The 13823-nt window shown below is 35.4% G+C and overlaps 2 protein-coding genes across 2 annotated transcripts; both read right to left on the reverse strand.

The window, feature by feature from the left end:
• Window positions 1–253: 253 nt before the first annotated feature.
• LOC143532701 (uncharacterized) lies at window positions 254–12339 on the reverse strand. The gene is made up of 20 exons (XM_077027678.1): window positions 12297–12339; window positions 12052–12162; window positions 11033–11095; window positions 10609–10671; window positions 10448–10498; window positions 10175–10237; window positions 8987–9037; window positions 8734–8796; window positions 8363–8413; window positions 8135–8197; window positions 7562–7646; window positions 7410–7485; window positions 7162–7325; window positions 6870–7082; window positions 6750–6807; window positions 5373–5696; window positions 4911–5321; window positions 994–1110; window positions 821–916; window positions 254–725 (listed from the first exon to the last, which is right to left on the reverse strand). The coding sequence occupies exons 1-20, from the start codon at window positions 12337–12339 to the stop codon at window positions 474–476; spliced, it is 2418 nt and encodes an 805-aa protein (XP_076883793.1). The 3' UTR covers window positions 254–473.
• LOC143532743 (uncharacterized) lies at window positions 1804–5750 on the reverse strand. The gene is made up of 2 exons (XM_077027706.1): window positions 4911–5750; window positions 1804–2718 (listed from the first exon to the last, which is right to left on the reverse strand). The coding sequence occupies exon 2, from the start codon at window positions 2663–2665 to the stop codon at window positions 1922–1924; it is 744 nt and encodes a 247-aa protein (XP_076883821.1). The 5' UTR covers window positions 2666–2718; window positions 4911–5750; the 3' UTR covers window positions 1804–1921.
• Window positions 12340–13823: the final 1484 nt, after the last annotated feature.

A 13823-nucleotide genomic window follows, 5' to 3' on the forward strand; every position in this document is an offset into this window, starting at 1 on the left:
AAGATTAACTACAAAGCATAAATGTGACTTGAAAAACTCTTTATATATACTCATACAGGATCAAAATGACCATCAAGGTTTGGTATTATACCACTGTTTCATTTGGGTGCAATTTGTTTGTTTTTTAAGTGGTAAAATGTATGCAGTCAACGAACAACATCTGCAGACCTCTGGATAATAAAATGTAGACCAAAGGTCTGCAATCTGGAATAAGAAGACTGTTTGTTTTTCTGCATAATAAGATGCAGACCAAAGGTCTGCAATCTGTAATAAGAAGGCTGTTTGTTTTTCAAGTAATGGCTTCATGCATGCAAATATCAACTTGCTTTATGTTCATCATCACTACACATAATACCATTTTTCATCCACTTTAGACCAACAAATTTCAACAACCCGTAAACATAATAACGATTCACAAATCACAATAAGCGTGTTTAGTTATGATACAAAAAAATTGCGTATAAGATGTAGCGTTATTGGGTAAGTGGAACACATTCAAGCTCGATTTGCAGCACACCCTTTTCGACATTTTGAAGTTTAAGAGCGATTTCTTGTTTCACAATTCCTTTTGCAACCGTGACAAAACCATCTTTGCTAGGTTGCTGACTTGACTCGTCAACTTCAGTATTCTCGGATGCTTTGGCAACAGAAACCAACGGTTGGATATCGATCTCAGCATCTCCCATAAAATCATCAGCTTTGAATGTATCCCTATCATAAACAATCTGCAACATGACATAATATTATCAATACATAAGTATTTAACTTATATTAAAATATTTAATATGAATTATGAAGTTGTAGAATAAATTTGACTTACTACTTTTAAAGGAGGCATAGTGTTGGGAATTGATAACATTAGTTTTTCATTCCACACAGGATTAAGATTGCTCTTTATAACGCGTGTCTTAACCGACTTCATAAAATGTTACAATTAATATCGTTACTTTGATTAATATTATTATCGAAATAACTGTCTAATTTGAGGCTTACTTGGTTTCCTAATGAGAGGATAACATAAGGATCACTTGTCATCATGTCTCGGACGGCTAGATTAGTGCCTTTGACCACACGGACCTTGATTAGACCAATAAATTCAACCATACCTGCCTATACACAAGATATAAGACATACACATTAATAATGTTTTGGTTACTTTTGCAGTATTGACACATCGTATCATAATATCATCAATAAGTCCATATGGGTACTATCTAATCTCAAACGGGTCAAATTTAGCTAAAACGAAAACAAGTCAAAGATGTCAAATTTAGTCAAAATATTGTTTTTATAGTCTAAATTACTGCATTATCTGTTATAGAATTAAGCTCGATCTTCGTCGTCCGAAATTGAAACCTTCAACACTTTGGAGTCACTATGATTTTATTTTTTAACCTTTGTCGCCCTTGACACTAACTATATAAGATTTTTCTGTTAAGTAGAAGGGCAATTTAATCATTTTACACTTAAAGGACTAGTTACGTAAATTACTTAAGAGTGTTTAGTAGTTGGGGGCTATATGTGTAATTTATTTAAATATTCTTAGTAAGTACACAAATAAGAGTGATTACATAACCAATCTCTTAGGTGTATATTGTTAAACCTTAGACAAGTGAATCAAGAACACCAAACACGACTTTGCATAAAACGTTTATGTGACTCTTTTCATTAATAGAAAACAAGAACGGAATACTTTCTACTATTCTCTACTCTACCAAAAGAAAACTAATGATTGGTTTATATAACACCCACAATTCTAATCCTACTCAAACGAGGAAACATAATTAAACTAGGCTTCTAATTTATTTAATAATAAATAAAAGAAAACTATGACACCAAGTTATTCAACTTGGTCCATGAACTTTGGATCTCCACCAGACCGCCCCTTGAGATCTTCCGTACCACCCTTATACTTTTCGTATTAACCATTCGGGTCCTTTAAGTTGGGATTGCTCCAAGTTTTACACTCCCTCTCAATACCAACTTTCATTGTTCCTCCAAGATCTTTCACACCTTGTAACGCTCTCACCTCTTTAAGCTTGATTCTTGGATTCGACTTCATAACCCTACCTCCAGGTTTCTTTTTCCTGGTTACAAATGAGCTAGTTTCGAGATTTCCATTGTTTAAAACTGCATCACCCGGTTTTAGATAGGAAACAACTTTTGCTTTCTCAACTTCATAACCAACTATCATGGTACTTAAAGCAATTCTTCCATCCTCGCTCGATGCATGCTCCCTCTCGAACTCAACTCCTCTATTCGTTCGTTCATTCAGATCACCCGAACTTTGCATGAACTTCATGCGAACTCCAACATCAACTTTGTTGGTTTGTTGAGCTTCAACGTTTTGTATTCCATCATGACAACCCGTAACATGAGACGGAGCTACCTCCTCGTGCACTTCTTCCAACACGGTTTCTCTCTCGTCTTGTTCGGTTACTGTCACGGTTACGTTTTGATCAACCGTACTTTCTTCTTCAACCAAGATTTCCTTGTCATCTAGATTCAAAATAACAATAGATGATTCCAATGTTACCTTTAACGGATTCGACTTTGGCACTACCTCCTGACTTGTCCACCAACAGGAGCCTTCTTCAAACCATTCATCTACCAGATTCGGTTTGAATTCGGTATCAACTGTGTATTTTCCTTGAACCTCAGCCATATTAGCCTCCACATCCCACGATTCTTTTCTCTAACAACAGCTGCATTACCTTCCTCCTTTGTAACATCCTAAAATTTATAATGTTGAATAAAGAAAGTTATGTTAGTGATTTCGCGTTTTTAATTATTAATATCGGGGAGGAGCGAATCAGGGACTTGGATTAATTGAGATGGGTTAAATAAGAATGGGATTTCAGGGATATAAATACCCCCAAAATCCCAAAAATATCTTCATTTACATCTATTTCTTCACACACTCAAAACACACACATTCTAACCGATCAAGATTCGAAGCCGAGACCCGAGATTTTGTTGATAGATCTGAGTTGGTAAGGTAAGAACAAATCCAACAAAGCTAATATTACTGAAAATGGTTAGGATTGGATGGGTTAACCGGACCCGAAACCCAAACTGCCCAAATCGGACCCCTAAAACGTCGATTTTAGGCCGATTTGATGGTTGGGATTTGTAGGCGCCGATCATACGATTCCGTGGGTACCAAAATCGAGTTATTTGGCTAAGAAACGAAGGATTTATGGGCAAACAGATCTGCAGCGCGATAACTTCGCCTGCAAGAATAAGTTCGCCTGATGAACTTCGCCTTCAAGCGTAACTTCGCCTTCAAGTGTAACTTCGCCTAAGGATAACTTCGCCTACGGCCAAGTTCGCCTAAGATTTAACTTCGCCTGAAGCCAAGTTCGCCTAAGGTTTAACTTCGCCTGAAGCCAAGTTCGCCCGAGATTTAACTTCGCCTGAAGCCAAGTTCGCCCGAGATTTAACTTCGCCTGAAGCCAAGTTCGCCCGAGATTTAACTTCGCCTGAAGCCAAGTTCGCCCGAGATTTAACTTCGCCTGAAGCCAAGTTCGCCCGAGATTTAACTTCGCCTGAAGCCAAGTTCGCCCGAGATTTAACTTCGCCTGAAGTGAAGTTCGTTTAGAAAATAAATTAAAAACCTAATGGAAAATGTGTTAAGGCAGTTATCGAAAATAAAATTTTTCCAAGCTGACCTGGCAGCTTAACCCCAGCCAGGGGCTCTGCCCCTTGGACCCTGCTAGGGGCTGCCGCCTCTAGACCCCGCTGCCAGGGGCGCTGCCCCCGGACCCCCGTTCGTTGTGGGTAGTAATTAAGACTAGAAAGATGTTATAAGTAGTGATAGTTAAATTGATATGTATACTTGTTATACAGTCAGCCGTGCACAACTGAAGAAAGGGATTACGATCAACGGAGAACGTAACCGTGTTCAGGTGAGTTTCTAGCCCCATTTATGTGTTATGTTTTCGGGGCTGTGTGCATACTCAACATGTTTGTTAATACACTTATCCTAAGAGATAAGTGTATGCCTTATGTGGATAATGTGAAATGTATGAATGATTGCTTGATGGTACGTGAACGATCTTCGGATATTGCACGTACTGTCAGGTTGTAACGCTATGTATAAGGTAAGTATGTTATGTATGTTTATGTGTATGAACATGATAGAGATAATAGAAGAAAGAAATGATAATGTATGGTTGTATGGTTACGAAAAGGGTACCGAGCCCTAATAATACTCGAGGTATGATGTATGGTTGTATGGTAACGAAGAGGGAATCGAACCCTACTAATATTCGAGAACTAGGGAACCGAACCCTACTAATATTCGAGGAAGAAGGGTACCGAGCCCTAATAATACTCGAGGAAAGAGGGTACCGAGCCCTAATAATACTCGAGGAAAGAGGGTACCGAGCCCTAATAATACTCGAGGAAAGAGGGTACCGAGCCCTAATAATACTCGAGGAAAGAGGGTACCGAGCCCTAATAATACTCGAGGAATGTAGGGCGTAATGCTCTTTATAACATAAGATATGAAAGTAAGAATGTATGAATGTAAGAAAGTATGAAAGTATGAAAGTATAAAAGTATGAATGAAAGAATATAATGTTATGTGAATGGTATGATTATGTGATTATCTAGAACTCACTCAGCGTAGCTGACTTTTAGTATGCACGCAGGTGAGTAGGATGAGGCGGCTCGCTTGAGGAGACACATGGCACTGAACAAGAATCTGGCATCTGAAGACCCATGATGTGTTAATTTTAATGCTTTAATGTGAAAGACAATAAATGTTTTGAGACAAGTTATGAATTATGTAAAGTTTTATGAAAGTTTTATTTTCCGCGTAAATGTTTTAATTAACTCTGATATTTAGAACTGTGTTTATGAGTAAATCCAACACGAAAGTAGGGTTACCGGTAACGGGGCCTTACATCCTTAGGTTCTCGACAGTATTTTGCCATATGCCCTTTTTGTCCACATTTATAGCACCTAAAAGGAAACTGTTTTGGTTGGTACCTTGATTCCTTGTCTCGGTTCTCTTCATTCGATGAATCTTCTTCACTGTTTTCAACCCGATCCTTCCGGTTCCATTCTCTATTCTTGAGTCGGTCACGTTTCTCGTTCTCCCGATATTTACTCTTACCTTTCTCGCCATAACGGTTATGATTTTTACTAAACCGATGCTTCTCCTTCCTTCCGACATACAAGGCTTCGCTCTCGGTTTTAATCGACACACCGGCTAACTGTTTTGCCAAGGCTTCTTGTCCTGCAAGAATATTCTCGAACTCGGTAATACTCGGTTGGGTCGCCCACCCTTGAATAGCGGTAACGAAGCTACGATACTACGGTCTTAAATCGTGGATGAGTATCCGCTTCATGCAAGCATCGCTAACCCGAGACTGTGGATCGAGTTCTCCAATCTCGCGACACAAATTCTTAACTTTACGAAAATCTTGTGTGATCAGAAGATCTCCTTGGGAAACCGTCATCAACTCACCTTCGACTAGTTGCAATCGAGCATCGTTCTTCTTCGTAAATAAGGTCTCCAGCGTATCCCACGCTAGCTTTGGGTATTCGAGATCTTGAATGTGATCAAGAACATCATCATCTACCGTTGTCTTGATGATAAATATCGCCCGACCCGCTTTCACCTGCCACTTCCCAATACTACCGTTAATATCGTTCGCGGGTTGTCTCGTCTCGGTACCGTTCGTTACCTGCCAAAGATCTTGACCTTGAAGATACGACTTAATACATATCGACTATTGTTTGTAGTTACTTTGGTTTAGTTTCTTGATTCCTCCTACCATCTCTAACTCGGCCAGTTTCTTTCTTAATTGATCGAGATGGGTGCTTAAAATTAGCAAAGGAGTATAATTGCTTCGACTTCTTTTATTTTCCCTTTAACCTGCTTGCTCTCTAATTCCACCGAATTTTGCTCCTTCAAGAATGGTTGACTTTTGAACTTCACAATCACAATTCCCAAACTACTACGACAACAATTTTCTCTCCACACAACACACAAATTATATATTTGCAAACAATATATATTATATAATGCAATACGAACTCCTTTATGGACTTCTGTGGCGGCGGTGGCACTATTTTCCACCAACAATACTCCTGCTCGTTCGAACAAACAACCTGATGGACGGATCTTTTTGGAAGCTTCCGAATTCTTTCTCTTACTTTAACACCTTCGACCGAAACTTTCCCGTGACCGGTGTCTTGGCCTTTTATGTCTTTGATTGGAACTACTACCGCAATCAAGACTTGCCATCAATCGGAAACACGAGTCTGGATCGTTAGGCTCTGATATCACTTGTTAAACCTTAGACAAGTGAATCAAGAACACCAAACACGATTTTGCATAAAACGTTTATGTGACTCTTTTCATTAATAGAAAACAAGAACGGAATACTTTCTACTCTTCTCTACTCTACCAAAAGAAAACTAATGATGAGTTTATATAATACCCATAATTTTAATCCTACTCAAACTAGGAAACATAATTAAACTAGACTTTTAATTTATTTAATAATAAATAAAAGATAACTATGACACCAAATTATTCAACTTGGTCCCTGAACTTTGGATCTCCACCAGACCATCCCTTGAGATCTTCCGTACCACCCTTATACTTTTCGTATTAACCATTCGGGTCCTTTAAGTTGGGATTGCTCCAAGTTTTACATATATGACTAAATTGTCCTTCTACTTAACTGAAAAATGTAACAAGTCTCAAGAACGAAAAAGGGTAAAAATGAAACTGTAGCGACACGAAATGTTGATAGTTTCAACTTTGTACTGAGTGAACGAAAACCGAACCTATTTTTTTTTGACACATTTACCTAGTCAACTACAAGACAGTGAGCGCACAAAGAAATTACCATGGAAGTACTTTTTTAGTAGTTTTATTTTCATTTTTTTTTTTCTTCCGGCTGTTGCGAAACGCTTGACCAATACTATGCACACGAACATTATTTGCGTTCTTTTTATCCATAAGTGCACCAACAAAGTTTGTTGTAGCACATTGCACCGTTGGATGCCCGAGACTCATTTCTTTATGGGAGTCTAAAAATTCATGCACCTCATATTTTCTCCTGGTTATACATAAAGCGGTTTACTCTTTAGTAATTAGTAATTACTTAAGTTACGATTAGTCAAACGAGATTAACTTACCTGATAAAGTCAAGCCGTTCCTCTATCGAAGAATCTGATTTTGGTTTTTTACATATTTCAGGAACCATGGCTTCAAATTTTGCATTAACCATCTCATTTCCGCCACTATTTATCACGGTATTCACTTCTTCATGTGTCCAGTCATCTAAATTCACTGATAACACCTGTATGCAAACACACAAACTGACTAGAGTTCATTTCATGATTTTTTTAAACTCACTTTTAAATATAAAATATATAATATGTACCTTTGATATATGAACACCGAGGCTTCTATGTGCTCCTGAACATTTGATGCAGATAAATGATCCAAAGCTTACAGATCTGCTCAAATTATAATATTATATGTTAGATGAAGCTAAAAAAATGCATTAATAAGAGTAACTTGATGAACACTTACACCCATTTTGGATCTGGAGTTCCACAATCTGCGCATACCATATTACTCGATTCGGATATAAAACCGGCCAGCTTTTCTTGAGGGCCTAATAAGCGAAAAGAGTCATATTGCATTACGAATATATAACCAACTAGTTAACTATAGTATGATAACTATTGTCTTTCACGAAAAACACGTATACATACACGATTGAATATTTACACAAGTCATTTGCAAGCAAATGATAATATATGGTGGACAAAAGTTGCCAGTGAGTTTGGAAGGGTGTGATTAAACATACTGTAGGGTCGAGTTTGTCCACACAAGCGGCTCCAATTTTCTCTATTTTCTAAACATAAGAGGTCATAGAGGGACGGTCCTGAGACGATAGTCATACCATTTAGCATTAAAGACAGTCCATTAGATAATGATTTGAAACCATTTTTGAGTTAGAAACAAATCCCATTATTATCTTTTCGAAACATCAAGTTCGCCTTAATTCTTGTGAAAACACCAAAGGAACATAATAGTTTGCAAGAAAGAGTAACTTTATACAATAATGAAAATGTTTAGTGCAAAAGGAAACAATCATACTTGGTGAGTTTTGGCAGCTTTCCTTGTTGTCTCCGCGTTCAGAGTTTTTCCCCTTTGCGTTTGCTATTAAAAGCCATAAATCGATAACTAAGCACAACCTCTTTGGAATTTGGATCATAGCATAATATAAATTTCAAGAGAACCATAACATGGCCCCAAACATCACATACACAACAATTAAATAAACAACAATAAATAAATAGACAACACTGAGAACTCGATCATTACCTGATACATTTTCGGAATCCTTTTTCTTCTCCGTTGAAGACGCTTGTGCCTCTGAAATCGAATAGCAACAACATATTAATGAACTACCTATGCGTATGCATTTCATTTGTGCCTTAATAATCATGACAACCAGACATAAGTGGTCAGCCAGATACCATTTAGCATTACATCAAGGTGAAGATGTATGTATATCTTAGTTTGTTCCATAGTTTGCCTTTTTTATTATTAACCTTTGAAGCATCATATTCGGTTTTTTGTTTCAAACAATACAACTTCTTGTATAATCGCCAAAAGAAAGACAAGAATTTGCAAGGATTATGAGCAACTTTATACAATAATAAAAATGTAAGTGCCAAAGGAAACAATCATACTTGGTAAATTTTGGCAGCTTTCCTTGTTGTCTCCACGTTCGGGATTTTTCCCCTTCGCGTTTGCTATTAAAAGCGATGATTGAAAATGGTCAAAACTAAATCTAAGTGTTAAAGGTGACACATATCACATCAATAACAAAGCACAACTTCTTTGGCATTTGGATAATAGCATATTTTGAAAGTATTGAACTTGCAAACATATATAAACAATCAGCAAATACATAAATAGATAACATGACGACTCGATCGTTACCTGATACATTTTCAGAATCCCTTTTCTTCTCCGTTGTAGTCGTTTGTGCCTCTGAAATCGAAAAGCAACGAATTAATAAACTACCTATGCATAAACATTTCATCCATTATATTAATCATTATATCCAAAGTACTATTAGACTAGTTATATAGTTATCGTATCTAGAAGGTATACAAGTGTAATACTATTCTGTATATATAAAGCTCCTATGTAACCTTAATATTCTTCTTGGTTTATCTTAAAGAGAGTCTATAGTGTATGCAAAACAATCAGATCAGAATGCATGCAAAAGCAGTAGTGAAAACAAAATACATAATTTAATTACTTTTTGAAGAAAAGAACAAAGATCAAAAGGTACTAAATTACAAGAAAAATTGTATGCTAATTTATAAGCAAAAAAAAAAAAAAACACGGTTTCAATCATTACCAAGAATAGAGTTTCCTCAATAAAAAAACTTGTCATTCCTAAAATAAGAGATCTTGCAGCCCAAGATTTATTGGTAAATAAATTCAAAAAATAAATGAAAGAAATTTTCTTTATCCAAATGAATATTGTGAAAAGTTTTCATAATATTATGAAATTTTCATTGAAAACCTTTATGGACTTAAACCAACCAAAAATCTGATCACTAACTATTTGAAACATCGCATTCGTTTTTTCGTTGTAAGCCAACGTTAATTCTTGTGAAATCACAAAAAAGGACACAATTAATTGCAAGAATGAGCAACTTAACAATAATGAAATTGTAAGTGCAAAAGACAGCAATCATACTTGGTAAACTTTGGGAGCTTTCCTTGTTGTCTCCATGTTCAGAATTTTTCCCCTTCGCGTTTGCTGCTAAAAGCGATAATTCAAAATGGTCAAAACTTATTCGGCTGTTTAAAATGCTACATTTCACATCAATAACAAAGCATAACTTCTTTGGAATTTGGAGTATCACTTATACGCACAGTCCATTAATTACGTTGGGAAGTCAAATGATATGTGTTCTTGTCAAGATGAAACTATTTTAACCATTTTAGAGTTATAATCCATAATTCTCATTATTAACTTTCTGAAACATCATATTCGGTTTGTATTGCTAACCAACCTTAATTCTTGTGAAATCACCAAAAGGAACATGATACTTTGCAAGAATTAGTAACTTTATTGAATAATATATATGCAAGTGAATAAAAAAATCATACTTGTTACATTTTGGCTGCTTTCCTTGTTGTCTCCAAGTTGAGTGCTTTTGCCCTTTGTGTTTGCTATGAAAAGCCATAATTCAAAATGGTTAAAACTTATTCTGACTATTAAAACACCACATTTCACATCAATGACATCTTTGAAATTTGGTTCATCATAGCTTATTTTCAAAGCATGGAACTTACCAACATTGATTTCATAAAACCGAAAACATTATATAAACAACGATTAGAAAATAAAAAAATAGATAACAAGGAGGACTCGATCATTACCTGGTGCATTTTCGGAATCCTTTTTCTTCTCTGTCGTAGACATTTGTGCCTCTGAAAAGGAAATGCAGCAACATGTTAAAAAAAAGAGAGAACAATAATTCGCAAGAACGAGCAACTTTATACAATAATGAAAATGTAAGTGCACAAGAAAACAGTCTTACTTGTTAAATTCTGGCTGCTTTCCTTGTTTTCTCCACGTCCGGAGTTGTTTCCCTTCGTGTTTCCTATTAGAAGCCACAATTCATAATTGTCAAAACTTATTCCGACTCTTAAAAAATGTGACATTGCACATCAATAACAAAGCACAACTTCTATGGAATTTGGATGATTGGATCATAACATATTTTGAAAGCATTGAACTTGCACACAATTTTATGAAATAAGATATCATGGCTATATAAATAATCAAGAAATAAATAAATAGAAAACATTGAGGAATCGTTCATCACCTGACACATTTTCGGAATCCCTTTTCTTGTCTGTCGTAGATACTTGTGCCTCTGAAATCGAAATGCAACAACGAATTAACAGACTACCTATGCAATGACGAAAATGTGAAGATCGAGCTAAAGAAAACAGACATACTTGATGAATTTTGGCAGCTTTCCTTATTGTCTCCACGTTCAGAGTTTTTCGCCTTAGTGTTCGCTATCAAAAGCCATAACTTAAAATGGTCAAAACTTATTCCGAATGTTAAAAACGCCACAATTCACATCTATAAAAAAACCCGACTTCTTGGGCCAAAACATTATATAAACACATTTAAAAGCATTGAAAACTTGCACACATTAATGTCATTAAAGAAGCATATCATGAGCCAAAACATTATATAAACAACAATCAGCAAATAAGTAAGTAGATAACACGAAAGACTTAATCATTACCTGATACATTTTCGGAATCCTTTTTCTTGTCCGTCGTAGACATTTGTGCCTCTGAAATCAAAATGCGGTAACGAGTTAATAAACTACCTATGTATATGCATTTCATCAATCATGATATCCAAAAGCATTAGTGACATCAATAAGCATTTTTCTTTATTTTCAAAACATAAGATGTTATAGAAGGAAGAAGATCCTGAGATGCTAGTTATACCATTGAGCATTACATCAAGGTGAATATGTATAATTAGGAATTAAGGAGTGCTATCATAAGTATGAGTTACTTACATTGCTTACTATTTCTTATAAATCACAATGATATTATTATAACCTTTTTGGACTAAACAAACCAAAAAATCTGCTTATTAACTTTTTACGCGTCAAAATAACCTTAATTCTTGTGAAATCACCAAAAGAAACAGAATAACTTGCAAGAGTGAGCAACTTTAGACAATAATGAAAATGATACTACAAAAGAAAACAATCATACTTGTTAAATTTTGGCTGCTTTCCTTGTTATCTCCACGTCCGGAGTTGTTCCCCTTCGTGTTCGCTATTAGAAACCATAATTCAAAATGATCAAAACTTATTATAACTACTAAAAACACCACATTAACACATCTTTAGAATTTTATCAATTATATCACAAAAAAACAAGCCATAGCCCCAAACATCATATAACACAACAATATATCAACAAAATAAATCAATAGCATGGACGACTAGCTCGATCATCACCTGATACATTTCCAGAATCCTTCTTCTTATCCGTCGTAGACATTTGTGCCTCTAAAATCCAAATGCAGGCAACAAATGAATAAACTATCAACGCGTCTGCATTTTACATCATGATATCCATAAGTTTGCCAACATCAATGACATAAATATCTAAATAAGCATTTTCTAACCCTAGCATCAAACAAAACCATAATATTATTCAAAAACAACATCTAGGACACGAATGTTACCTGATGCATGTTTGGAATTCGATTTTTTATGAGTCGTAGACATTAATCGAAATGACGCAATGAATTAAAAATCAAGCGCATTTCATCGCCACTCGAACGTGATCTCGTACATTGATTTCATATAGAATTGAATTTTGTTGATCATATTGGCAATGTGAAGGAAAGAAAGAGCTTTGCGGATTTCAATCAGACAACATTAACGATATAACTGATGAAGTTATTTACATATTTGGTCCCTTGTGTTTTCACAAACTGCCACTTTGGTCTGTTTAAAATAATATTTGCTCTTTGGTGGTCTAATTTAGTTTGTTTAACATTATTGGTCTCTATTATGGCATGCATGACTCGACTAAATTACCGAAGTAATTTTAGTCGGTTTAAAGTTTTGGACCTGTTGGTTATATATGATTTGGTTATTGGAAAAATGTTGGTTAATTAGTTGTTGGTTATTAATTAGTGTCATTTCAAACTCATATTATTTAGTAAATCTCATCTGAACGGATTTTAGATCATATAAAAAAGTTATGGTAGTTAATATAAAAAGAGAATGATGGAGCAAAGAATATGTTGTTTTTATAAAGATGTTATAATATTTTATTTATAAATAATAAAATATAATAATAGTTAGTTATAAAGGTTCGGTTTAATTATTTCGGTTATTTATACATGATATAACCATAATTAAACCATAAAACTTGGCTATTGAAAATTAAACATAAGCAAATCATCCTTTACACACTTATATATACACAATCTAGTAATAATATTGATTTTGTTGCAATCATTCATAATGAAACACCTAAAATCGCTAGTCAAATCAATACTTGTTCGTGTTAACTCATTCATAGCCAAAAAAATGTCTCCCTTCCATATAATTCATTCGACCTCATTGTTGCACACGGGTGAAACACCCAAAAATGCCTAAGAATGTCACATGGGCTCAAAAGGGCCTTTAAACACACATTTTGGATTTTAAGCTGAGTATCCATCATGGAAAGTCTAAAGCATCATATCACGTCACCACTTGAGGTACCCATCTCACAAGTCACGGTAAAAAACACAACAAAAAAAGGTTTCTTCTCCCTCTCTCCTTCATCTCACACATTTGTCTATCCACATCCTTATAAACGGGTAAGGCACTCAAAACTGCCCAACAAGGATGCCACATGAGTTAAAAAATGCTCTAAGGGAATATATGTATGCATATTTATTTAGATATGGCTGTCCACTTCCTTGAATTGTACATAGGCGAGGCACTCAAAAACGTCCCATGAGAATGCCGGATGAGTTAAAATTTATGTTTGCTAAAATCATCGTTATGAATACTCTAAGGGTATATATGTGTTCGTATTTATTTTAGGCGTAATATGTTACTATTGTATATATGTATGTTGAACCAAGATCATTTTCCGTATATTACATAAAGAGTTAGAATACTATATAGCACATAAAGAAAACACTTTGTTGTCGCTGAATCCCGATACCCAATGCTCATGTCCACCCCTCGCTTTACACGGTAACATCAAA

The sequence above is a fragment of the Bidens hawaiensis genome, unplaced genomic scaffold, assembly GCF_021521415.1.
Source record: "Bidens hawaiensis isolate Kalapana, Puna unplaced genomic scaffold, B.hawaiensis_p1.1 tig00009541_1, whole genome shotgun sequence".
Taxonomy (NCBI): Eukaryota; Viridiplantae; Streptophyta; class Magnoliopsida; order Asterales; family Asteraceae; genus Bidens; species Bidens hawaiensis.